General features: G+C 52.3%; 1 protein-coding gene across 1 annotated transcript; it reads left to right on the top strand.

Moving 5' to 3' along the window:
• The first annotated feature begins 3,449 nt into the window (after positions 1–3,449).
• NMNAT2 (nicotinamide nucleotide adenylyltransferase 2) lies at positions 3,450–25,740 on the top strand. The gene is made up of 11 exons (XM_083846206.1): positions 3,450–3,609; positions 16,373–16,461; positions 16,972–17,039; positions 17,412–17,490; positions 18,319–18,445; positions 19,085–19,165; positions 19,261–19,305; positions 19,781–19,857; positions 21,434–21,535; positions 22,258–22,325; positions 22,483–25,740. Exons 1-11 carry the CDS (start codon positions 3,525–3,527, stop codon positions 22,583–22,585), a joined length of 924 nt encoding a protein of 307 aa, XP_083702332.1. The 5' UTR covers positions 3,450–3,524; the 3' UTR covers positions 22,586–25,740.
• Positions 25,741–25,855: the final 115 nt, after the last annotated feature.

Here is a 25,855-nt window from a genome sequence, read left to right as displayed (position 1 = left end):
CTTGCTCTGGGGTCCAGGGGCTGCTTCCCCGTCCCTTCTTCAGTCTCAGCTAAACCTTTCCACCTTTTTCCCCTTCTTTTGCTAGACAGGATCCCCTGCCAGAGGCTTCCTCCGAGGCAGAACGAGACTGTACAGCACGACTATAGCACAGCCACCAAACTGCAAAGGGTACTCTGGCATGTCCTCTGCTTCCTGTACCCCATGGCAGCAAGGCCTTGGTGCTACCTGCACTGTTATGTAAATTAGAAGGTGGCTGCAAGGACAATTTGATATAGATGTATTTTTTTAGCCAGCGTTAGCACCGTGATGGACTTTATACGATGCAACTGGAGCACTGGCTTGTCTCTGTGACTCTGAGCACACTTCTGAGCAGAACAGGTTGGGTCTGTCCAAACAGGAATTTTCAGTGCTGTCTCACCCTAAACTCAGCTTCTGCATGTGGATTCAAAGACAGAAGCTTAATTTGGGGTGTTTTGGCTAGGTGGCACATCCAGGGTGGCACATTCTGGCTTCATGCAACATCTGTTCGTCCCACGCACATGGGTCTCATCCCTCATGCCGCGTCGGGAAGAAGCAAGGAGTGGGCTGCATTGACTCTGTGGCTGTCTTGTTTAGTCTTGTTTCAGTCCAATTCACTTCAAGAGCCACTTCAAAAGCCCCGAGAGAGTCGCATGGGGCAGAACCGATTACTGAGTCTTGGGCAGCCTGCCACACTGGGGAACAAACAGTCCCAGTGTTTCTTACTAATTTCTACTCCAAACCTTTTTGGAGGCAAGGGGGGTACTTTCCTTCCATTTAAGGAGGAGCCACAAGTCTGTCTCCTCTTCCTTTTATTCAAAGAGAGTTGTGATAAAGGTCTTATCTTCAAAGAAGCAGATTTCTCGTAGAGGTCAGAGCATATTATAATTTTTATTGCTAATGAGTCAATAATTGTGGTCTACCATTTTATTAATTACATGGTACTGGGACGGATTTGATCCACAGATGAGCCCGGTTGACCAGATAGCCCAAGAACGCAGTGAATAGCAATGTATCCTGTCTCTGCAACACAGCCAAAATGCTGAGGAGTGAAGGGATCCTGATCCAAAAAGTGAATCTGCTTGGCATCCTCCAGCAGCCTAAAGCATTGCAGAGCCCAAGGTCTCCTTTTTGTGTGTGTAAACTCTCCCCGTTTTCACGTAGGGAGGTGGCCACCTGCTGACTCCCCACCCGTCAGACCTTGACTTGTGGATCTGTGAGACATCACACTGGGCTGCCGTTCCAGGTGAAAACCTGGGATCAGGGAAAGCTGAGAGTACAGAGCACAACAACCAGATGAGAAAACCCCAGATCCTCTGCCGATTTGGTGATTATTTCAATCTCAGTATTATGAGTCTGGGAAATGAGCACTTGAAGCAATTGAAGAACTTGAAGGAAGAAACGAAGTATGAAGATACCTAAACAATCTTAATTTTGCCCTGTATCAGTCTCTCTCAGTAATTATGTTGCTGCTATTAAAATGTATTTGTTGTCATCCGAGATTCTATTATATGGGTTTTTAATCAGTGACATGTTAGTGACAAAAGCCTCGTCTTATCCTAATTATAGCCTCATGGCTCCAAATATAATCTATATGCAAAACTTCAGAAAATTTGAGTCTATAAGGGTCTGTAAAGTCTTCATTGTTCCCTTGCAAATACCATTCCAGACAAAGAAAAAAAAATAAGACAAAGAAAAAAAAAATGTAAAAATGCTGCATTCCTTAAAGAAATCCCTTTTAATCCTTATAATTCAGAAAGTATCTAATAGATTTACTTTTAATTCTGAGAGTGTGTGCTGCACGTTCTTGACAGAGGTACTTACCCACTAAATAAAAGCCAAATCCCTCTTGGAAGGGAAGGACAAAGCCTCCATCTCGCAGCCCCAGCCTGCACAGCCCAGCTCAGAGCATAACTGCGCAGATCAATCCTGCACGGCTGAGCTGTAACCTCAGACAGAATCGGGAACGGAAAAGTGCCAGCAGAGCTGATTGCATCTGTGGCCAATGCTCAGCTGCTGAATATAAGCAGGACAGAAATCTGCTACCAAGCTGACCTTCCCCGGGAGATATCCTGACAAGGCAGCGTCACATCCCAGGAGTGCTGGGGATGTTTGCAGAGGTGGCTGCACCAGGCTCTTGGGTCCACGATCGCAGTGTCCCCAAGGGCCCCCAGGAGCTTCACCCCACAGCACCCTGTGGCAGCTTTGTCCAGGCCACGAACCGCACGGGGAGCAAAAGCTCTTGAGCTGGAAGAAGCGCTCAGTGGTTCTGCTCAGGAATTTTCAGGCCTCGGCTGGAAGTCACTCTGTTCACTGGGCGAGAGCCCTGCTCTCTCCTTCCTTGTTTGGATGGCTGTGCATGATTTGGGTCACCAGAAAGGGACGTCCCACAGGCTGCCCCATCCCGTGTGGCCTCAGACCTACTCACCATAGCTCTGGCAGCTCCCTCCAGCTCAGCCATGCTCGTGCCATAGCAGCTGCCCCTATGCTTCTAGTTTGTGCGCTGTGTGGTCACTCTGTCACCAACTGGTTCAGCTTGGCTGTCTCCCTTGTGCTTTGGATTAAGTAAAAATTGTGTTTCGAACACCTTGCCTGGGCTTTAGTTCCTTTGCTATGAAAGGAAGCAACGCGCAGTGGAGTGAGACAAGGAGCCCTGGGACCATCGCTGTCTGAACTCTGCCCGAGCTGCGGTCGCTGCTGCTGCTAAAGGCGCCGAAGCATCTGCAGTGGGAGAGAAGCACCCTCATCGCCCCGGCAGCAGATGTAGAGCCACCTCCTGGTTCAGTGCCAAAAACTTGGTAATTCAGGTCACCCCAGTGCCCCTCCAGCGCTTTACCCAGCAGTCACGCTTCTGCCCCGAGGGGACTGAACATCCGAGGTTGCCACGTCCAGGCACTTCGTTCCCTTAGCAAGCTCGTTAAACGCTAGGGGAAGAAATCAACGTCATACTAAAACACCTCTGGGGGAAAAGCACTAAAGCAAAGGACAAAAAAAAAGGGGGGGGGGGGGGGAAGCTGTTGCTTTGTCAGTGCTCCAGCGCAGGGGAGCCCACCACCACCGTGCTGCGCAGGCACGGGGCAGTCGCCACGCCGCGTCCCAGCCAGGCTTCCAGCAGGGAGGTTTCCATCCCTCGGTACCCGCAGGTGGCTTTTTAAAGCTGCCGAGTTAACTTTTAGCCCAGGCGGAGGACGAGTTTTGTGAGGACGGAGCACGCCCAGGAGAGGCCTGAGGAGCGCCCTCTTCTCCTGCCGTCGCCCCGAGGCCCGCAAACGCCACTGAAGGCCGCGGCTGCGGAGGCAGAGCTGCGCGGCACCCACCAGCAGCCCCGCCGCCCTCTCCGCCGTTTCTCGCCCGGTTTCCAGCGCCCTTCTCCCCTCACGGCCGGCGGGGGCAGGCTGCGGGAGGCGGCCCCGGCCCCGGCCCCGCCCCGGCCCCGCTCCCCCCCCGCTCCGCCTCCGCCGCAGCCGCACCGAGACACAAAAAGCGGCTGGGGCCGGGCCGGGGCCATGACGGAGACCACCAAGACCCACGTTATCCTGCTGGCCTGCGGCAGCTTCAACCCCATCACCAAGGGCCACATCCAGATGTTCGGTGAGGCTCCGCGGGGGGGGCGGCCCGCGGGGGGGGCCCCGGGGGCGGCGGGGCCGGGGCGGCTGTCCGCGGGCCGTGTGGTGCTGAAGGCCGGGAGGGAGCAGCAGCAGCAGCAGCAGCAGGAGGAGGAGGAGGAGGAGGAGGAGGAGGAGGAGGCGAGGTCCCGGCCTCGCCAGCAGCCGGAGGCCGCCGAGGAGGACGGCCCCGCTGTGGGGAGCGGCACAAGGCGCGGGGGGGGCCCCGTTTTCGCTCCGCTTTGTCGCGGCCCTGCCCCTAAGACCCCCGGGGCCGTCCTGGCAAAGGCTCCCGGCAGCGTCCGCGAGCCCGCGGTCTCCGCAGCGCTTTTATTTCCCCCCCCCCCGGCTGGGGAGGGAGGAGGGAGGGACCGGGCCAAGCAGCTACAGCCAGGTATGGCGTAAGTGAACGAAAATCCGGGCGGCCGTCGGAGGGACCGGGCTGCCCAGCCTCGCGTTGGATAATCGGCCGCAGGAATCGGAAACGTTGCCGCGAGGTGGTCGGTATCCCCGAGCGGCCGTGAGGTGCTCCGGGTGGCGGGGGTGCTGAAAGCACTGCTCCAGCCTGCTCGGGGAAAAGGCAGGCAGGGAGGGAGGCAGGCAGGGAGGAAGGGCAGCCGCTGTCAAAGACAGCCTGGCATGCCATAAACACTGACTGCCCGGATAAAGCTCGGGCTGCCTGGAGATCCCCGCACAAGCAGCCACTCGCCTGAGGACGGGGGTTCAGCGAGGGTGAGGTGTCCGCTGCAGGCCGCCCCGTGGCACGGAACGGGGGAGATCGGCTGGCGCCTCGCACACGCCTTCCCAGAGCACGCAGAGAGGATCCGTCCCTGATGGCTGACGGGGGGTTTCAGGCTGGAGAGCGGATGCTGAAGGTCTTGTGCTACAGCTGGGGAAGCATCCCTGGGGTTTCTGTAAGCTGTATGCGGGTTTCTAAGCACGCACACCAAAAAAAAAAAATTGAAACCAGCTTGGGGTATTTCTGCATCAGGCCTTGTTTTTGTAGATCATAATGAGATGGTCAGCAGGCTAGAAAATAACGGCTTTCTGGATGCAAATGATCACACTGCAATTTCTTTGCCTAAGTGCGAGCAGATTTCCTGGACACCAATATACCCAGAACTTCAAAAATCCCATTCCCTAAGCTAAAACCAGTCGCAAGCAAAAAGGAACAAGAGGAACTATTTAAAAATCAAAACGTAATTAAATGAAATTACAGGGTGTTGGTTGTGACTATAGATAAAACGGATTTCTGTAATCCATATTATTAGAGATGACATTCTGATTAAGAAAAGTAAAACTAAAAATATCAACGTGGCCCATATTCAATGGACTAAAAAACAGTAACAACATTTATTTTAGAAAATAAGGGTCAGTAAAATAATGCTTTGCAGTTGACACACAATGAGATTTTTTTTCTTTTTTTTGGCTCAGTGCTGTTCAGTATCTTTTATCAATGACCTGGAAGAAAATATATAATCCCCGCTGGTAAAAAGCGCCAATGACTCCGAAGTGGATAGAACAGGAATTAATGATGATAACGAGTCAGTTGTGCTGCCCGACTCGGTCTGTTTGATAGAAATGCCTTACTCAAACAGTGAAGTCAAATGCAAAGTCATGTGTCCAGCGAGGAGGAAAGCACGTCACATATAAACAACAGGCAAACAAATGTCTTCTGCCAAACGGTGATGTTGTCAAGGACTGAGGAGCAACCGTACGTAGTGCACTGCATACAAACAATGTGATGCTGTAGAAAAAACAGCGAGTGCAATCCTTGTGCATGCGAGCAGGGGAGTATCAAGCAGAAGAAGAGAGGTTGCCTCGTTTTTACATACTGCATTAGCAAACCCTTCCTGGAAGAACAGTAACGAGAATTACATTAGCTCCGGAAACCAGGCTTTATGGTGAGAGCGGAGAGAGGCTCGGTCTAGATTTACAAAAGCCACAAAGGAGCAACGAGATCATGGCCTAGGGGTGTCTGCACGAGGGAGGGATGTGGGACTGGGGGGAGGGCACTTCTCTTGGCACAGCAGGGACTGATGACATGCCAGGAGCAGGTTGGGATGCCACACAACTTCAGACTAGAAATCTGGCGTGTGCTTTTGAGTGAAATTAATCAACGACTAGGAAAAGACATTCAGGCACCTGGTGGATTTTCCGTCACTGGAAGGCTTTAAATCAGGACTCAGCAGTTTTCCAGGAAGACATGTTTTAGCTCAGAGAGGATGGCTTGATGTGGAAATTTTTTGTCTGTATGTCCTGGAGAGATCCTGGCCTGTAAGGTCCTGAGAAACTGGGACAGGGACAAGAGAGTCTTCTACGTCTAAAGGACATGGAAATTAGTTCCTAAATCCCTTTTCCTTTTTTCTTTGAGGACTCCCTCACCCCCATTTAAAAGAGGAATCATATGAGGGCAGGGGAATCATGACCAAAACTTGTCTTGCTCCTTGAGCTCTGTGCTATGAGAGCCCAACAAAAAGAGTGTCCTATCTTGTAAATGCTGTATTTCCAAGAGCTGAATTTGTGCAAAATGACTGTCTTTATTTTTTCAGATAAATATTTGGGCTTCATTGGCCTGTTACGGTTTGTTGCTTACCATAAAGAGATACCATTTATCTATTTAATTCGTGGCACCAGTTAAGCTAAGAGGACATATAAGACTTGCACTGGCATGCCACTATAGACGTACCACTGTACGCCCATCACATGTCTCAGTCTGGATCTTATCATCTTTTATTCGGGGCAAACCCCAGTCTATGCCCATAGGAATTTTTCCTGAATGAGAGATGGGTTAGTTATCTGAAAGGCTCTTCTAACGGGGGAAATGTTTCCCCGATTTTTTTTTTCCCACTGGATGTGAATTTAAGACTCACTATCATGATGCTCAGGTTTGCAGGAAGCTGGGAACTTGTCCCAACCCCAGACCTCCAGCTGCAGCCCGTGGCTGACCCTGGCATCCATGAAGGTACTGCAGCCGGGCTCCTTCCCTCTCCACCAGTTCCGTGGCTGGGTCACTGGGGCTCACCGAGCAAGCCTGATTTGTGCCTGCGTATATACAATAAACGTCATACATAAAAGCTAATAATTAACACAAAACATAAACTTCACATATAAGGAGAAGGAGGTGAGATGCTGTGCTGTAGAGCTGTCCGTTTTAAGGGGTTGCGACAACACCCACATAGCCCTGAAAACACTTTGAGTTATTTGTGGTGTTGTATGTGCTCTGAGATGTACGTGTATTCTGAGTCACAACTGTAAGTTGTATTTTCTATATTTATGTGGCAACAAGAAACTCAGCCCAGGACGTGGGGCGCGGGGGGGAAGGAAAGTCGGGAGGAAAGAAAAGTGCAGAGGTGGTTTAATGAGGCTTTAACATGATCACCGGTGGGCTTCAGCCTGCGGTGAGAAGCACCCATCCTGGCCTCACTGCAGTTCTGCTGCTTCCTCCCCATGCGAGCAATGCCACCCAAAGGACAAGAGCCAACGGGCCAATGTCAAAAGCAAAATACTATCTGCATGGTGATGCAAACGTACTGGAGCATGTGCCGGCGCTCTGCCAGCTTTGACAAGTAAAGCGTTTCCCTGCCATGTCCCAGCACAGGGAACCCCAGCACAGCTGTGGCTCCTCCAGAGCACAAAAGCACAGGGCAGCCTCCAGAGCAAGATGGAAAGCGTACCTTAAATTAAAAAATAAAAAAGAAAAGAAAAAAAAGAAAATGCAGTTCACTTTGAAGGTAGTCTTGGGCATAGTACTGGGATTAAAGGTGTCCCTGTGCAAGGTCACAGGCTGGAGGGTTGGTGTGTATCCCTCTCAGGGTGTTTCAGGGTTGGAAAGGGAGGTAACGAAGTGCTGGAGCTGAGGGGAAGAGCTTCTGTTGGGTGAGCTGCTTTGTAGCACTGCGTGGGAAAGGGCTTGTCCTACCCCATAAATGTATGAGATCTGTGGGGTTGTCCCAATAATTCCTGCAAACCGAACCTCAGGGACTGGGAGGAGGTGTACCAGGTCAATCAAAATGCAGTGCTTTAATATTGATTTTTTGTTTGTTTGTTTGTTTTTCTTAAATTATAGATCAAAAGGTTACTCTTCCAAATGCAATATTTCCCATTTTGGCACTTCTGACACACGTCAAACCTGACCTGCACACTCCTCCACTCCCATTTTCCCCTCTGTTCATCAGGCTTTGGTTAGCGGAGTGTTTCCTGGCCTCTCTGCCCTGGCAGAGGATGGTTTTGAGCCCTGGTGGTGCAGTGCCCATGGGATCCTGGAGGCTGGGGCATGGGGGATGCTCAGAGCTGGATCTGAAGGCAGCACTTTGGGCAAACCCCAAGGAAAGGGCCACGGTGCTGTTATTTCACTCTGTCAGAGGTGTCTGGTTTTATTTACACCAATTTTTTTCTGCACTATCAAGCACCGATAGCGAGCGGGTGATTTTAATTAAATCTATGGTGTCTGCCTGCATCCAGGCTTCCTCATCCGCTGCAGCTTGGTTTATCGAGCTCTGGGTTGCTGAGCAGGGGCTCTCAGCACCCTACGTGCTTTACGTCTGTTTGGCCATGGATATGCCCACACACTTCATTTCGCACAGCTCCGAGCCCTGGGCACGCATAGAGAAGCAGAGCTTGTGCACTGGGGCTATCTCAAGCCCTGAAATTCAGCAAATCTCCACTGCCTTCCCGTCTCCACCCTTTTTGTCTAACAAGAACTGAACTTTCCCCATATTTGACGTGCATCTGTCGTTGAGGTGAGTTTGTATCCCAGCCAGTAAGACGAGTAAAAAAATCTCTCTGACACCATGAAATACAATGCAGTAGTCTGAAATACAATACTTCTGAAAACAGTGGCAGAGGGCTCCGCCATTAAAAGTAAAAGTCTCCGTTGCTTTGCTTCTTAAGAGAATTTGAGCTATTAAAAATCCCAGCGGGCCGGGCCGCTCGCTGCTTGTTCAAAGCAGCCCTTGGAGCTCCGCTGCGCTACGTCAGTGAGCTTTGGAGCCAAAAGGACCGAGCCTGGGAAGGAAAGGGGAAGGAAAAAGCAGGGGCTGAGGCTTTTGCCACTCTTGTGTTGTTTCAATAGCCTGAATTTCAGGAGTCACGTTGTCTTACTAGTTGAGACAGCTGAAGTGCAGGGCAGCTTAATGAGCTCTGCACTGCCTGGAACAGGGCTGGGAGAGACGGGTGAGCAGAGGGACAGCTCGTCCTGTCCCCTTTTCCTGAAGTGCAAAAATATCTGCAGATGACCAGAAGCAAAACTCCCCCTCTAGCAAAAGCTCATCAGGGATGTGAGGGAGGCTTTGCCTCTACAGCCAGCACCACGAGCAGGAAGCGAAGGCTGCCTCATGCTGCCGTTTCATCCCCACTGAGATCTGGCCACGCACTTAGGTCCAGTGATCGACGATCAAGGTGGGCGAGGGGGCTCAGGGCGGGCTGGAGGACATCGCAGATGGCGAGGAGCGGACTCGGGCCTGGCTTTGCTCCCCACTGTGGTGCCAGAGCGTGGTTGGGCTCGGGGAGCGCTGGCAGCAGAGGGATCAGCAGAGCCAGGAGAGAAGTTATTTATGACCCTCCAGGTGAGTTATCGGACATCGGAAGTCGTAGCAGGGCAAACTCCACTCCTCCGTGCTCACGTCTCAGCATCCTTTATGTTAACTTGGGCTGCCCTCTGAAGCGCCCTAGAGGAGGACCCACTGACCCCCAGCTTCCATCATCTCCAGCATCTCATCCCATCCTTCTGATCCACAGAGCGGAGGAGCTTCCCCAGCACCATCAAAACTCCATCAATAACTGCTCAAGGATCCTCCTAAACTATTTATAAGCTCTTAAATATTTAGCAGTATTTATTACAGCTGGTGAGGCTCTGCATTGTCTCTAAAACAACACCACCTGCTGAAACGTGCCACGTGCTACCTTCTGCTTCAACCAAACGCAAGCAAACCCAGAAATCCACTCCTACAACCTCATTCAAGCAAGAACCAGGGGCTCCGCTTCCATTTCAAAACCAGAGGCTCGCACTAAGATGCTCACACCTCCTGCATGGTCTGCCCTGTTACTTTTGAGCAGCAGCCCATGGGATGTTGAGGACATCGCCTAGCTGCGTGCTGTGCCCACATCGCTCCTGCGACCTTGGGCACGTCGCTTCAGTTCTCCCAGCTGGTGCCTCTAATACAGCAGAACCAGCTTTGGATTTTGAGGAGAAGATGCGGAAGAGCTCCCGTGGAGCATGGGGAACCCGGACGGAGCAGCTTTGCTTGCAGCTTCTTTGCTTGGTGCCTCAGTGAATGGGGGTCTCAGGAGCCACTGTGCAACCGCACCCCGGCAGGGGCAGTGCCCGTCCCTGCCCCGCCCAGGGCTGCACCCAGGCAGCACGCTCGCTGGGATGTGCTGCCACAGTTTGGATATGCAAGAAAAGCCCCATTTGATTGCACAAGAAAGGAAGCCAGTGGAAAACAAGTGAAAGAATCCATTTTTTTTCTCCTTTAAAAAAAAAAAATGCTCTTGGTGACAGGGATGTACCAGCCTGCAGCTGGCTGCGGTGGGGAGCGGCACCTCTCTGGGGATGAGCAGCGAGGCACCTGTCCTACATCCACCAGCATCCTGGCAGAAGAAGAAGAGGACCATTTCCACGGCAGGATAATGAAAATATTTGCCATGTGCCTTCTGCTGCTGAGTTTGTCCTACTTGACTCTATCCGCAGGCCCGAGGCAATAAAAGCCATTCCCAAAGCGAGCAGTTGGGAATAGCTGGAACACGCTCACCTTTGTTTGCCAAAGGGTTTATTTTGGTCACTGATATTTGGGCTCTAATCAAAGTAGAGACACAGCCATGCGATGCAAGTTTGGGGTCAGACCCCGGGGGGAACGGGAGGATCTTTGTTGTGGGCTGGTGTTTCCCCCCGAAATGGCCAGTAGGTTCCTTGGGGAGACAGGCAATGAGAAAAGCAGCCATCGGAGGTGGCACTCACATCCCCAGGGGTTCATGGCAAAACCAGACCACTTTGTCCCTGCAACACCTTCTTTCCTTCCTTCCTGCTCGGGAGGGCACAGCTCTGCACCGTTCCCTGCTCCAGTTCAGTGGGCTTGGGGCATTTTGTCCTCAAATGCTCACCTGTAATCATTTTGGCCCGTTTCTCTCTAAACACTGCGCTGGAAGAGGAAGGAGCTCGGCACCTTTCTCCCGCAGCGGGTCGGACCTGCAGAGCCAGGGCCCACCTGGAGGCGTCGGCACAGCTCTGGTGCCAGCAGCAGCTCCCATAACCGTGCCCCTGCACACGTTGCTCCTCAGCTCCGGGGTGGGATCACCCAGAGGGGAAAAGCACCCTGGCCCGGGTTAGGCTCTCCCTGCGATGCGTCTTCTCAGGCTCCGTGACAGGGACCCAGACGGACTGGGACTGGCCTGATCCCTTCCAAGGCCCCATCTGGCTGGGTCTTGTGTAGGTGCTCTGCTCTTTGTAGGTCAGCTCACTGGGAAGTGACTCAGCCTTCAACCTTCTCTCTCTTTTGTTTTTTTTTTTTTTTTAAAGTCAGGATGCCACAGATGGCAATGGCCTGAGCCTCCTTACTCATCCTTCAGGCGGCTCTCCAGGGCCCAGGGGGGTTGCAGGGAGGATATGCAGGCGCTGCACCTCTGGAGGCTTTAAAACCTTGGCTTCCACCTCTAGTATCAAGGTATCCTGCTGGCTGGTTCTTTTCTGTGCCTGTGAAAAGCCATTAAAAGAAGAGTGCGGCAACAACTGAAGCCATCTAGCATGGAAGTCCCTCCCGATTTTCTTCTTTATCCAATGCCTGGATGCAGCTCAGGACTAAAGGGGTGGGGGGAAAGTGTAACGGAGCAATTATCTTGGAGATGAAAAATCATTAAGCATTAACGGGGCTTAATGGGATAGCTCTACCCCCTCCTCCCGCTTCTTTGGAAAGTGAAGCTTTCCTTGGAGAGCAGCCAGGGCTTGTTTTTGCGGCAGGGACATCGCCGTGTGCCCAGGGGAGAGGGGCTGCCGAAGCCAGGAGGGCAGGCGAGGAGTGCTGGGGGACAGGGAAACGACAGGTTTGTCACACAGCTCGGCCTAGAGAGCTGCCCCAGCCCAGTGCCCAAATTCATTTTTCAGCATTATTTGAAGGCCCAAGTGGATGCAGCCACAAATACATCCCTGATTTGGCATTCGGAGTCATGTATATATATATATATATATTTGTATACATCACTCAGTTAGGCTGAGAATAACTGCTGGCTCCTTGCCTGACTTAGGCACAGGGTATGGAACAAGATTTAGACCCAAAAGTGCTGCTGGCTAAAGGATAGAGCATTGTGCTTGCATATCTGGGTCACTGGTCCCCGCAGGAGCAGGAATTTTGGCCGGGGGGAAGGCACCCGGCCTGCCCTCGGTGCCTGTGCGGGTTTGTAGCAGTGGCACCGCAGCATCCCCCGGGCGGCATCTCCTCATCTGGGAGAAAACAAAGGAGAGAGGAACTCTTAGGGGCGGGGATGAATCGGGGACAAAGGCAAAACATTTGAAATCACACCTTAAAAGATTAAGCACAAGGAATATTTGATTTCATTAACATCAATTGAGGCGATGGAGCGGCGCCAGTGGGGCGGAAGTGTTACAATTAAATATAGTTGGTGAAAATCTCCAAAAAGAAATGTCTCTTAAATAAGCAGCGATTTCCTAGCAGGGGAGCAGGATGCTATTTCTGGAGCAATCTGGACACAAAACAATCGTTTATCGTTTCTGTAGCCCTGGAGCACGCCCTGTGATCAGTCCTTGCCTCACCATCGTCTCGCAGGGGGCGGCAGTGCCAAAACCACACAAAATCCGCTCATGGCAGAGGGGAGGAAGGCTGGGCTGGGGACACAACCCCTGCCAGCGGGGAGGTGTCAGCAGGACCCGTGTCCCCCCAGTGGGCCCCTTCTGTCCTTCCCTGGCCCGGTAATGGTTGGTGCCTGACGGTGTGGACGTGGTGGTTTTTGGCACATGGCACCAGGCAGAACCGAGCTGAGGAAGGGCCTGGAGGCTGGGGTGCAACGAGAGCAGCTCAGCCCTGCTCTTCTGGCCACAACGCTGGAGAAAAGCCCACCGCCGGCACCAGGATGCTCAACACCAGCCCTCCTGCTGCTCCGTGTGACGTCCCCAGCTCCTGCCCCGTCCCACCAGGCACCGGCACTGGTGAAGGGGAGACTTTAGAGGATGCAGAGAAGCATTTCAGCTCCCACCGCCGACATTTTCCTCACCAAAAAGCTGTTTCATTTCAGTCCAGCCCCGCTCTCAGGCCAGCCTCAAGAGCCATCGGTTTGGAAACCTCGTCACCAGGCTGAGCGCAGTGACAAACAGGCCAGGAACCCAACAAAGCTGGGACCCAGACTCCCGAGACCAATGGCTGTCCTGACAAAATCTCAGTGTTTTTTTTTGTTTGTTTGTTTGTTTGTTTTTTTCCCAAGCAGCAATCTTTGCGTAAGCAGGGAGATAGGGCCGGGAGCTGCACCGACGGCTGACCATAAGGAATACAGATGAGAAGAGGAATGCAACACCATTGCATTATCTTTGGCACCCCCATGTCTGCAGGGAGTCTTCAACCTGCTCCCCACAAGCAGCATGCTCTGCATGAATATACAAGTTTTATCTAAAAAGGCATTTTCTGAGAGGGTGTAACGGCCCAGGGCTTTGGAGGAAGCACCACGCACCGCACTGTCAGAGCAGCCATGACTACTCAAAGCAATGATCCAACAAATCCAGCATCCCACTTCCAGCTCCAGAAACTGAGAAAAAACAACCAACCAAACAAATAAACCCACAGGTCATACTTTGGCATGGAGAAACTCAGCTTAACCCCACCGTGTGCACAGCACCGCTGCTTTTGGGCTGGAAGACCCAAAGGCAGACAAAGACTCACCCTCAGCCCTTTCAACACCAGTCATGACCTCCACCACTTTCCACCATCCACGCCGTGGGCACTACCATCCCCTCTTAGAAGACCTAAAGTGATTTGCTCTTGCCTCATGTAGAGGACGACACTCAAGGCTGGATAAGCTTATGTGTTTGGACAGGCATGGCTACGGCTGCCTGTAGCTTTCTCCATCTCTACACTGAAGAGTAATTCAGTCCAAGAAAATTAAATCTGTGGGGAAAAAAAAAAAAACACAAGGCTTTAATGCGGTTTTGTGATTACAGCACTGATGTGCCACAAACTCAAACCATCGTCTTGTGACACCCCAAAGCCATGGTGCCACCTGCCCCAGGTCCCCTGCCGCTGTCCCAGCATTTATCTTCTGTCTTTTGGTATTTGGTATTTCTGTCCTGTATTTCTGACGTAGATGTCAAGCTCTTGCAAATGCAAATCCCAACTTTTAAATATATATTTTGAAGAGCAACAGAATCCTTACATGTTTCTCAAGAGACTGATATGCAGTTAGATAGCAAGTGAACAATTCAGAGCAAGAACATCCACCTCCTCCCTCCCGTGAGCTGCACCGCCAGGGGCACCTGGACATCCGAAAGGGTTTGTCCTCCCGAGGCTGTTGGACTTGCTGTAGAAACGGGCAAGCACTTCTTCTGCCTACAGCTGCTGGAATTATATGGGATTTCTTGGGCTTCCACTCCTTCGCTTGCAGGTGCCCAGAGGGTTTTCCGAAGGGCGCTCAGGTCTGATCTCTCCTGAGAGCCGCTGCGGAGAGGATGCGGCGCAGGTCGGGGTCAGTGCCCAGGGATGTGGGGTCAGAGCTGGGCTAGCTCACGCTCACATAGCCCTCAGCAAGTGGGTATCTATCTGGCTGAATTTTTTGGTTCTGGCCACCAAAAACTTGGGCCCAACTAAGAGTACAGGTCACCTTCACAACCACGAAGCCATTCTGCTTTCCTTAGAGTGAATTTGACAAAGATGCTGCACACAAATAGGAAGCTTGGAGGTGAACAGGTTAGTGTTTTCAGTCTTCTTTTGGCAAGGAAAATCAGTCCAGGGCAAAGCAGGAACTAATGAGAGGATGTGTTAATTTAAAAGTCCATGACCATTTTTGTTAGAGAATTTATTTTTTTCTTAGTATTTTAAATGCAAAATTTATACGCTATGCTGTCTTTTTAAATTTTTTTTATGTATTTATTTTTTCTCCTAGTCTGTAAGAGATCCCAGGGCAGGTTCAGGGAAAAAAAAGTACAATTTCCCCCTTCACAACTGATTAACTTTAGAGGTATTCATGGAAAGGCCGTTAACATGAAAGATGTGGGGCTGTTGGAGTGGGTCCAGAGGAGGGCACAAAGATGATCAAGGGGCTGGAACACCTCTCCTACAAAGAAAGGCTGAGAGAGCTGGGGCTGTTCAGCCTACAGAAGAAAAGGCTTCGGGGTGACCCCATTGCAACCTTTCAGTACTTAAAGGGGTCTTACAAAAAGGATGGAGAAGGACTCTTAGGTGGATAATGACAGGACGAGGGGGGATGGTTTTAAACTAAAAGAGGGGAGATTTAAATTAGGTGTTAGGAGGAAATTCTTCACTCAGAGGGTGGTGAGGCACTGGCACAGGTTGCCCAGAGAGGTTGTGGATGCCCCATCCCTGGAGGTGTTCAAGGCCAGGTTAGATGAGGCCCTGAGCAATCTGATCTAGTGGGTGGTGTCCCTGCCCGTGGCAGGGGGTTGGAACCAGCTGATCCTTGAGGTCCCTTCCAACCCGAGCCGTTCTGTGATTCTATCGACATCAATAATGGCACACACAGAGCATCCAAGAGGGAGAAGCTGCCACTCTTTCCCTATGATTCCCCTTTTTAAAACACAAAATGGAGAAGAAAGGCTTTTTTTTTTTTCCTAAGTGCATATTTGGCCATCACAGCAGGCTATAAAGGGAAGTCCCAGGGAAGTCACCACATAATCCTCACTCCACAGCTGTAAATGGGAACAAAGCTCCCTTTCTCCAACGCTCGTACATTAAATGCACACAGGAGTCTGGGGTCAGAGCAAGATTTTAGGCTTTTCTGGGGACTGGTTCAGTGTTTGTGGAGGTCCTGAGCATGCACAAGGGGCTCTCAAGCTTCTGCATAGGGTGTTTTTATGTACATAACTTATACCACACATAGCAATAATCATGCAGTAGCACTGATTTTAGCAACCTGCCCAAAAGGGGACAGCCTCCTCCACCCAACGCCCCTACTCCTCTCAAACACCCTTTCCAACCCATTTTCTCTCCCATGGTGACCCTTATCACAGGGCTGAGCAAGCCAAGATGTCCTCCCTGCTCCTCTGCACAAACCAAATTATTCAACCCCATTTTAATTTCATCAGACACCGGCAAGTACAGGGCACAAGAACTGGGAAGAAAGCCAGAGAAAGGATTTAGGGGAAGCCTAGGAGGTGCACGAAGGCTGACAAATGTCTCACTGGCTGTCCCAGAGGCATGGCAATCACAGTTCCGTTCTTGACTTCTATCTGTCCCAAAAGCTGTTTTCATGAATAATATTCCTTTTTCTGCATGTCAAAACTTGGAGGAACAAAATAATTTTTTGATCAGCCCTGCAGAAGACAATAAAAGCCAGTGGAGGATGAAGATGTTGGAACCCTTGCCTAAATGATGGAAATTACTCATTTTGGGGGGCGTGAGAGGTACCAGATTCACAGCGGGGAGCTGAGGGTGCAGCTTTTAGGGCAAGGCAGGTGATGGCCATATGAAGCTGGAGGTGAACCCCTCAAAGGGCATTTGGCAAAGCCAAAAATATGGTTTTGCAGGGCTCGGTGGGTTGGGCTGGTGCACTGACCCCCTCTTGTTGTTCTCCTCCAGAGAGGGCCCGCGATTACCTGCACAAGACTGGGCGGTTCATCGTCATCGGTGGCATCGTCTCGCCTGTGCATGACTCCTATGGGAAGATGGTGAGTTGTCCCTGTGATCTCTTTCCTCTCTGTATGTGCCGTGCTGAGCGTCCTGGAGCCATGAGAATGCCTCCGAAAAGATGGAGAGGGATAAACCCACACAGGCTTTAGATAAAACTTGCAGCGAGACCCTGTAACCAACTAAAACCAGAGAGCAAAGAGAACTGCTGCCAAGCAAAGTGATGGTGGTCATTCTGCTTAGGTTGGGTTGTCTAAATGATTTTAAAACCCAATTTTATTTTGAGGAGAGCAGCAATACAAGTGAGCTTTAGAAGTGTGTTCTAGAGTAAAAAAAAAAAAAAAAAAACCAGCATGGGAGAGGAGACATTCTGCATCCTGGGTCTGCAGCCACCATACCCCAGGTAACCACGCTGGCTGCCGCAGCTCTGAGAGGCAGCAGGACTCCCCCTCAGCCAGAAAGGAGGAGCTTAAACCACTTTTTGCAGCTGTGTTTATGGGCCGTCTCCTTTTAATCTTCATTTTGATCGTTCCTTCGCCACTCTCCTGCAGGGCCTGGTCTCCAGCCGGCACCGCCTGACCATGTGCCAGCTGGCCGTGCAGTCCTCCGACTGGATCCGGTGAGTGGCCCCGATGGTCCTCGTGGTCCTCGTGGTCCCTTCCAGCCCGAATAGCCACCGCAGGGACAGGCGCTAGGGCCAAGGGGCCAGCAAGCACTGGCCCGCAGGAGGCCCACATCTGAGGTGGGACCAGCAGCTCAGCTGCCTTCAGGAGGGAGGGTCATAGCACACATAGACACGTCCAAGCCAAGTGGAATTTGGGTACGAAGAACAGGAAGGAGCCTGGGCATGGGCACACGCGTTCAGGTCCTGTCCCACACAGGGGACTGTGTGAGGAAGGGACAAGTGGGGATGAAGCTGTCAGGGAGAGCTGGGTGGAAGGGCTGGAGGAAGGAGACGTGAGGACATCAGCCAATGCTGTTGCTCCTGCAGGGTGGACCCCTGGGAGTGCTACCAGGACACCTGGCAGACCACCTGCAGCGTGCTGGAGCACCACCGTGACCTGATGAAGGTGAGTGTCCTTGCGCTGTGGGCACCCTGCGACCTGATCCCATGCCAGGATCAGGCAGCAGACACCATCCTCCACCCAGCTGGTGCTTCTGAACCCAGAGGTGGGCACCAAAGACCAAAACAGAGAAGATGCAGACAATTGCCTGACCTGGAGGAGTGTGCAAGGCCCCTTGCCACAACTATTGTGTGCTCCTCTTCCCTGCATGCAAAAGCAAATGGAGCCCTTCGGATCAGCTACTCGTGCTGTCACCAGTAAGCGGGGGCCAAGCAAGGAGCAGTAGATAACAAGGAACACTTCCTCTAAAGCAGAACTTCATTGCTGTGCAAAAACTGCTTGGAGGTGGGCTCACCAGCACACTCATCTACCAGAGCAAAACGTGAGGAGTGGCTTCAGTCTCACGGCCACTCAGTCAGACGTCACCTCCAGCCAGGGATGATGGCCACCTGAGCCCCGTGCACACCAGGAGCAGGAGTGGAGGCAGTCCTGCCAAATGCCCAGGCAGAAGTTCTCAGAACTTACGAGCACCTCCAAGCGACAGAGGTTGCACCTGCCTGTACACAAGACAACAGCAACTTTGCCAGCCTTAAGGGCCAGTGCAAAAACCCAACCCCACTGTCCTGAGCCATAATCACAGCTCGTTGGGCCCAAGACCCATCTGGTGGGGTCACATAGCAACAGGAATCCTAAAATGAGTCTGGATGTGTCTGTCACTAGTGATGACCTTCGTCTTTGGGTACAGGGACTTGCTGCTGGGGTGGTAAAAGTTCTGGGAGGCACCTCCAGCCTTGGGGAAGCCACCCTTTCAATTAAACTTCTTCCTTGCTGCAGAGAGTGACTGGCTGCATCCTCTCCAACGTCAACACCCCCTCCATGACCCCCGTGATCGGACAGCCCCAGAACGAGTCTCCGCAGCCCATCTACCAGAACAACAATGTTTCCAACAAGCCCACCGCAGGTAGGTGGCACTGAGGGTGTAGAAGAGGAGCTGGCCACCCGGTCCTCAGATCCCAGCCCAAGCAACCAAACACATGCCTCTTTGGGTTGAGCTCTCCTGAGCTGCTCCAGCTCGTCCTCCTCCACCACTAATGGTAGAGCAGGGGTTTCCCTCATCCTCCTCACAGGTTTTTGGTGTGCTGGCACCACTGGAGATAGGGAATGGCAGGGTGCTTGAACTCTTTGCAGCCCTGGGATCCCCAAGATTGACCGGAGGCACCTGCCTCATGACTCATACTTATTTTTGGTTGGTTTTCCTAAATCAAACAAAAGATTTCTATACCTCCATGTTAAGCTGCCCCATGTCCATGCTCCTGATGAAAACCACTCCAGCTCCCTCTGCTCTCCTGGCTGCATATTTCTGCCCTTCCCTGCTCCATTTGAAAAAAAAAAAAATCATTTTTTAGCTGGCCTGGGTCAGGTCTTTCAGCAGGCTCCATTGCACCCGATGGATATTTGGTTATTTGACGGCTGAGCTGTCTGCCAGAGGAGGTGGTGGAAGCTGCTGTCCCCATGCGTGGGAGCCTCCCGTACTCTGCGCGAGTGGTCAGCCATGGACAAAGCCTGTCCCCATCTTACGTCTTTTCTTCTCTGCCTTTAGCAAAGATCCTGGGGAAGGTGGGAGAAAGCCTGAGTCGGATTTGCTGTGTTCGCCCGCCCATGGAGCGCTTCACCTTTGTGGGTAGGTACAGGAGACACCCAGCACCACCTCCAGGCCCTCTCTCCCTCCCCAGCACCCCTGCCAGGCACTAGCACCTCTCTTCTGCCTCCCCCCAGATGAAAATGCCAACCTGGGGACAGTGATGAGATACGAAGAGATTGGTGAGTACCCAGCCCCTCACCGTGCCGCGCCAGTGCTCAGCAGTGCAGGAACCCTGGTGGCAAGGGACCTGGGACCATCACCTCCCCAGGGCCCTCCACATTTCTCTGTGGATCAAGCCCCCACAGCAGACCACAGAGCACTTACGCACGTCCATAAAATGCAGAAATTACTCCTGTCCCTGTGGGATGTCTCACCTCCAGGGCACAGCAGCCACCTAGGAGCAGACAGCAATGACACAGCAGCACACAAGAGGAGATGAAATAGCGTATGGGGTAATTCAGGGTGAACTTCCTGTTTGGCACCACTGGGGATGCAAGAAGGACCGTGGGATCTTTAGCAGGACATGTTTTGGTGGGGGGGGATTTTTTTGGTAGAAGAGGACTCACTCAAGCAGAGCAATGGGATGACAGCAAGGAGGGAAGGAGCCCAGCCCTGTTTGCCCCACCTCTGAGCTTTTCCGCTTCCTTCCTTCAGAGCTCCGCATCCTCCTGCTCTGCGGCAGTGACCTGCTGGAGTCCTTCTGCATCCCTGGCCTCTGGAATGAATCTGACGTGAGTTGCCGCTGGGACCCCTGTGCACCTTCCCCAGGCTCCATCCCTCCTCCGCTGCCGCCTCCCCTGCACCCAGCGCTGCCGGGAGCTGCCCAGGTCCTCCAGGCTCACAGGAGCCATCCCTGCTGTCCCCACCGCCCCCAGCCCTTGCCTCCCCTGCACAAGTAACCACGTCAGCAACCCTGCCCAGCTCTCCTGGCCTCCAAACCTGTGCCTGCTCGCACAGGGCCACCCAAGGCACAGCTGCTGCAGGGTAACCGTCTCCTAGGGGATTTTGAAGAATGGAATGCACTCCCATTTGTTTTCTCTTGGAAGGAGGCAGGATCAAGTAGGTGCATGCCCCAACAGAGTAAGGTGTCAAGGTAGGAAAGTAGAGGTTTACAAAACTGCCGTAAGAGAAGTGTTGTCCTGACATTAGAAATTAAAGACATTTGAAACAATATCAACAGCTTGCACTCAATAAAAGAAGAATGAGTAATAATAATAACAACAACAACAATTAAAGGAGAAAAAAATAATAATAAAGGAAGAAAGAAAAAAGGAATTAATACCAAGAAGAAAAATCGTCTTGAATCCTCAGCTAGATGCTGTCTGACACCATCTCACAGTGGGGCAGTGAGCGAGCCAGCCGCAGTAATGGCTGTGGTGAGGTTGGTGGGGAGAGCAGGCATCTGAAACTACATCCACATGGCAGAATGCAAGGCGAGTGATGGAAAAGTTGCTTTTCTCCTCCCTTTCAAAGGCAGATCTGACCTGCAGCTGGCAAATGACCCCTATGGAGATGCCTAGCTCCATGTTTTGCTCAGGTGTTGGTGCTTTTACAGTGAACTGCGAGGATTCTGGCACAGTTCAGTGCTCTGAGACACGAGCCCATCTCAAACACCAGCCCTAGGGAGAGGGGATGGATTACTGACCTGCTCACCCCCTTCTGTGCTCTGAATCACAGCTGGTGACCGCTGGAAATAAAAAATGCTTCAGCCAGCTCTGGGCAAGTCACTTTGCCCCAGGCTAGTGGGAGCAAGCTGCGTGGTGCTGGGATCAGTGCCTCCAAACCTCTCGCCTTCCGTTCTGAGGAGAACCCGGCCATGGTGAGCCAGCCACGGAGCACCATCTCAGGGAGAACAGTAAATAATAATGTAAACACAAAGAGGGCCAGGGATGAAGGGCTGTGCAGACAACGTGCCTGATCCAGCAGTGCAGCTGCCGCCTCTTCCTCTCAAATCTCCAGTGAGGCAGAGTTCATGTCCTCCTCAGGCAACATCTGCTGCTGCTAGCCTTTCCACCATGACAGGTCCTCCCTAAAGCCTAACTTTGACCTCTATTAATAGAACTTAACCCTGTTCCTTTTTATTTCATCTACCACAGACCACTCAACATGTCACCAGCAGCACTCCTTAATAAATCCAAGTTTCTGCCAAAGGTTGTCCAGAAAGAGAGTAAATTTGAGGCTAGCTCCATCCACACCTTTGCTAAACATTCATGGGGTGTGCAGCTCCATTTTGGGGAGGGGTAGGGTGGGATGGGAGATGATTTTTGCACTAGGAGGTTACAAAAACTCTCTTTGGGTTGATTCTAGATGGAGGTGATCGTTGGGGAGTTCGGGATTGTGGTGGTCCCCCGGGATGGAGCAGACCCTGATCGGATCATGAACCACTCCTCAATACTCCGCAAGTACAAGGTAAGGGGATTCACAGACAGTCAGGGAATCAGAGAATACCCAAAGCTGGAACACGCGGATCATTGAGTCCAACTCCTGGCTCCACACAGGACCACCCAAAAATCAGACCATGTGTCTCAGAGCATTGTCCAAACACTCCTTGAACTCTGTCAGGCTCAGTGCTGTGCCCACATCCCTGGGCAGTCTGTCCCAGTGCCCGACCACCTCTGAGTGCAGAACCTTTCCCTAACCCCCAGCCTGACCCTCCCCTGTCCCAGCTCCATGCCGTTCCCTCGGGTCCTGTCGCTGTCCCCAGAGAGCAGAGCTCAGCGCCTGCCCCTCTGCTCCCCTCGTGAGGGAGCTGCAGGCTGCCATGAGGCCTCCCCTCAGCCTGCTCTGCTCTGGGCTGAGTAAACCAAGGGATCTCAGCCATTCCTCACACATCTTTCCCTCCAGACACTTCATCATCTTTGTTGCCCTCACTGTTGCCCTTTGCTGCACCACTTCCATGAGATCAAACTTTCTCGTGAGCCCAAATGAGAGCCTCAAAGTGCCACCCGGCCTCACCAACATCACACAGGGCGGGGGGCCCGGAGAATTCCACCTTGGTTTTGCCCCAGCTGCTTACTGGGATCAGCAATGGGGCCACCAAGCCCTGCCCAGGTCCCTATCATCAACTGGGCACTGGCAGACACTGGCTTTCGGACCATCCCTTTGCTTCTTTCTTCTTCCTCCCTCCACAGAGCAACATCCTGGTGGTGAAGGATGACTTGAACCACCCCATGTCAGTCATCAGCTCCACCAAAAGCAGGTGGGTGATGCTGAGGGCCTCCTGCTATGGAGGGGAATCAGGGTGCCCCCAGCCAACCCCTCCATTCATGGGGACACCACGGTGTTTCCAGCCCTGGTCAGCCCTGGAAAGGGGCCACGCAACCCCTCTGACCCATCCTCTTCTCCCACTTCCCCAGACTGGCCCTGCAGCATGGGGACGGACATGTCGTGGATTACCTCTGCCAGCCCGTAATTGACTACATCCTCAAGAGCCAGCTCTACATCAATGCCTCTGGCTAAGCACCTGAGGCCCTGCAGCAAGACAACCCTGTTGCCCCACGTCCCTACAGCTCTCCATCACACTTTTCTCTCTCTTTCTGTGTCTCCATCTCTCTCCCCACCCCACGGCCTCTCACTCCCGGCGCCGACGCTCCATAGTGCAGCAACATCTAGCGGCACAGCCCCGTGGGGAATGGTTTGGTCTCTCTTTTTTTGGGAACTGCCCTCCCCATCGTGTGTGGGGAGGGAGGGGGACAGAGATGTGCTCAGTGTGCTCGGGGAGGGAGGCAGCTCTGGCACACACCCCCCCCACACATGTCACTGGGAAATGGTCCCCCCGATCCAACCTCCCAGCATGCTCAGAGCAGGGGCTTCCTCTTTGGCATCATCTTACCCTACTTAAGCTCAATACATCTAGGTGGACTTTTTTTTTTTTTTTTTTAAATTAGTTGCAGCGTGAGCCCCATGAACCTTTTGTCCCAGTGCCCTGCTTCCAAATGAATCCTGGTGGGTAGTGGACAGGTGTAACGCAACTGGTTCGGTGCCCCACCACAGGTGGACCTCCTCAGGCCAGCAGCAGGACAACCCAGCCACCAAAATCCTTCTCTTGACCCTAAAAATTAAGGAGATGGTATTTCTGAAGGGGTAAACATTGTGGCCAAAGCATTACTTGCTGGAAAGTATGTCATGTCTCACCTTTCCTTGGCTGCAAGTGAGCCTAGCTCATCCCAAGGCAAGCGGAGCTGGGTGAGGCTATACTCCAGCCCCCACATCAGAGGGGATGGCCCACAGCACTTAGACAGGGACCTGCCATTTCCAAGGCCAAGAAGTGTGGGAGGAAGAAGAGGGATGAAGCAGGAGGCAACCCAAAGCCACTGATGAGAATTGCTTCAGGCCTGGCTGAGCTTCATGGAGACTGGGTCTTGCCTCATCCTCTAGCCTCCAGCTCTCTATTTCTACCTGTAAACTCCCCCCTTTTCCCTTCACTCCAACCCTTGAAGAGTTTATTAAATTCATGATATTTTCGCCCTCCCAAACTGGCTTTGGATATGCCACACGTCCCCTGGGACAAGCCGGTCTCCTACTTTCATGCCTGTTATGTGCCCTGTGTAACCTGCTCAGACAAATGCCCCAAACCAGGGCAGATAACATGGAGCAAAAGAAAATTAAGTCCTGCAGAGACAAGGGTTACTGAAGCGGGCTGCTCTCCTGCTGGGTGTGCCCAAGGTGAAAGGATCCTGCTTCTCCTGATGGCTCAGCCTCATGGAAGGATGACAGCCGCAAGGAGGAAGGTACAGTCCTGCTCTACTTCTCACCTTCTCCCCCCCCTTTGCTCCTTCTAACCATGTATCTCCAGTGTCTATAGCTCCTGGACCCATTCCCCAAAGACCCGGGCTGACGAGGCCTAGGGAACCCCCCGCCACAGCACGCCTGCTCTCCATGATCCCTAGGGCAGCGCTGTGACCAGCTGCTGGTCCCCAGCAAGGGCCAGTACTGTGCTGTCACACATGAAGGCTGAGACTCCTCCAGGGTGTCTCAGGGAAAGAGCTGAATTTACTTCTTAAAATCTACAAAGAGTCACGAGCTGGAAGCTTCAAAGACGGAAGCTTCCAAGACGAGACATTGCACTAAGCATGGTGACCTGCTGGACACTGCTGCCCTCTGTGCTGTAAATTTGCCACAGCCCCCTCCAGAGAAGGTAGCTGGTATCTCTGCAACAGCAAGCGACCTCGGGCAAGACAACATTGCCTACGAACCCCAGGTCCTCACAGCGCACAGGGCTTCATGAGCAGCAGCTAGCGGCTCCGCAGAGGAAGGCCCAGCCAAGTCCCAGAAGGGAAAGCATGAGAGAGAGACGTGACATGAGCTGCCCAAAGGCCAGAAGAGGTCTTCCCCTGTCAGGGATTTCCCTCCACGTGAAGGCTAGATCAGAAATGGCTGTGAACGTGGCAGCTTGCCAAGCAAGCTGAATCCCACAGCTCCAGCTCTGCTATCTGCAGGCAGTTGTGTACATACCTCGAGGGGTGTGGAGATAAGGGAAAAACAAACCAGAGAGGGTGGCCAGAGCGTGCAGGAATCAGCCCGCAGAGATGCCTCTTCTCCTGAGATGTCCTTCTGCTAGTTTGAGCTGCTAACCAACACCCTACCGAGCCCCCTTAGCTAACGCGTTGGGCAGGTACCCGTAGCTGGGTTTCTTGTCCATAAACACCCAATGTCTGTAAGCCAGTGGCTAGATTCCTCTAAATCCGTCGTCCTCACTGTCCCGTGTGGTCAGTTTTTCAGCCTCTCTGTCCTCTCCAACCCAGCACAGAAGTTATTCTAGACAACAGCCTCAGACATCACGCTCAGTTTTTAGCTCCAAGCTGGAGGAGAAAAAGTAATGTTAGAAGCCAGCCTCCAACAGACACACACACACACAGAGGGATTTTAACCTCTAGGAAAAGTGAAGCAGCTTTGAAGAGGGAGGAAGGATGGTGGATTTTAATGGTGGAAATGGGAAAACAAAAGAGGAGACACTAAGAAGGAGTGAAGGTGGCACGTCTGAGAGCAAACTCAGATCCCCTTCTCCCTCCCTCCCTCAGGTACACGAGATGGGACGTGCGGGAAGCCAGCTGGCTTTCAATCTCATCGTGTTTAGGACGGCATGCCTTAGAGACATAGCGTTGTGATAGGGATGATGAATATATTCTGTCTTACTAGTCTTATCTACGCCTTCATGTATCCGCTCAGTAAAACTCACAGTACGGGGCGAGGATGGGGTGGGAGGGGGGTTTGTAACAGGTCAGTCAATGCTGGGATTGGTTTTGAAAACGGCTCTGGGTGGGTATGGGAAAGATCATCCCTTGAGATCCACGTAGATGGTGGGGAGGTGAGGAAGGGGGTTTCCAGCGCATGGGTGGGGTGGGAGGAAGCTCTTGTGTTTGGGTCCTTGAACCTCCGATTTTAAAGTGTGATTTGCTGAAAGAGAAATGAACTTCAAATGCCTTTTGGAAAAAAAATGGGGGGGGGGGGGGGGGGGGGTTGAAGTTGCCATGCCACCAATATCACTTTTGTGAAAGGTTTTGGAGCCTCATTTTTTTTCTTCTGTTGCTATATGAAGAAATTGGTCATTGACAAAAGAAAAGTCTTTATCAGCAAAATGTTTAAATTATGTAATAAACAAAAGAAAAGAAAAACAGATGCTGGTGGTGTCATCCTTCACCACTGCTGTGTCTTTTTAAACCAGTCCCAAGACAGAGTCAGCACGAGGAGTGCAAGCTGCTGGGAGAACTCATGGCCATCCTCGCCAAA

The sequence above is a fragment of the Anser anser genome (assembly GCF_964211835.1).
Source record: "Anser anser genome assembly, chromosome: 8".
Taxonomy (NCBI): domain Eukaryota; kingdom Metazoa; phylum Chordata; class Aves; order Anseriformes; family Anatidae; genus Anser; species Anser anser.
This window is presented reverse-complemented; position numbering and strand designations above follow the sequence as displayed.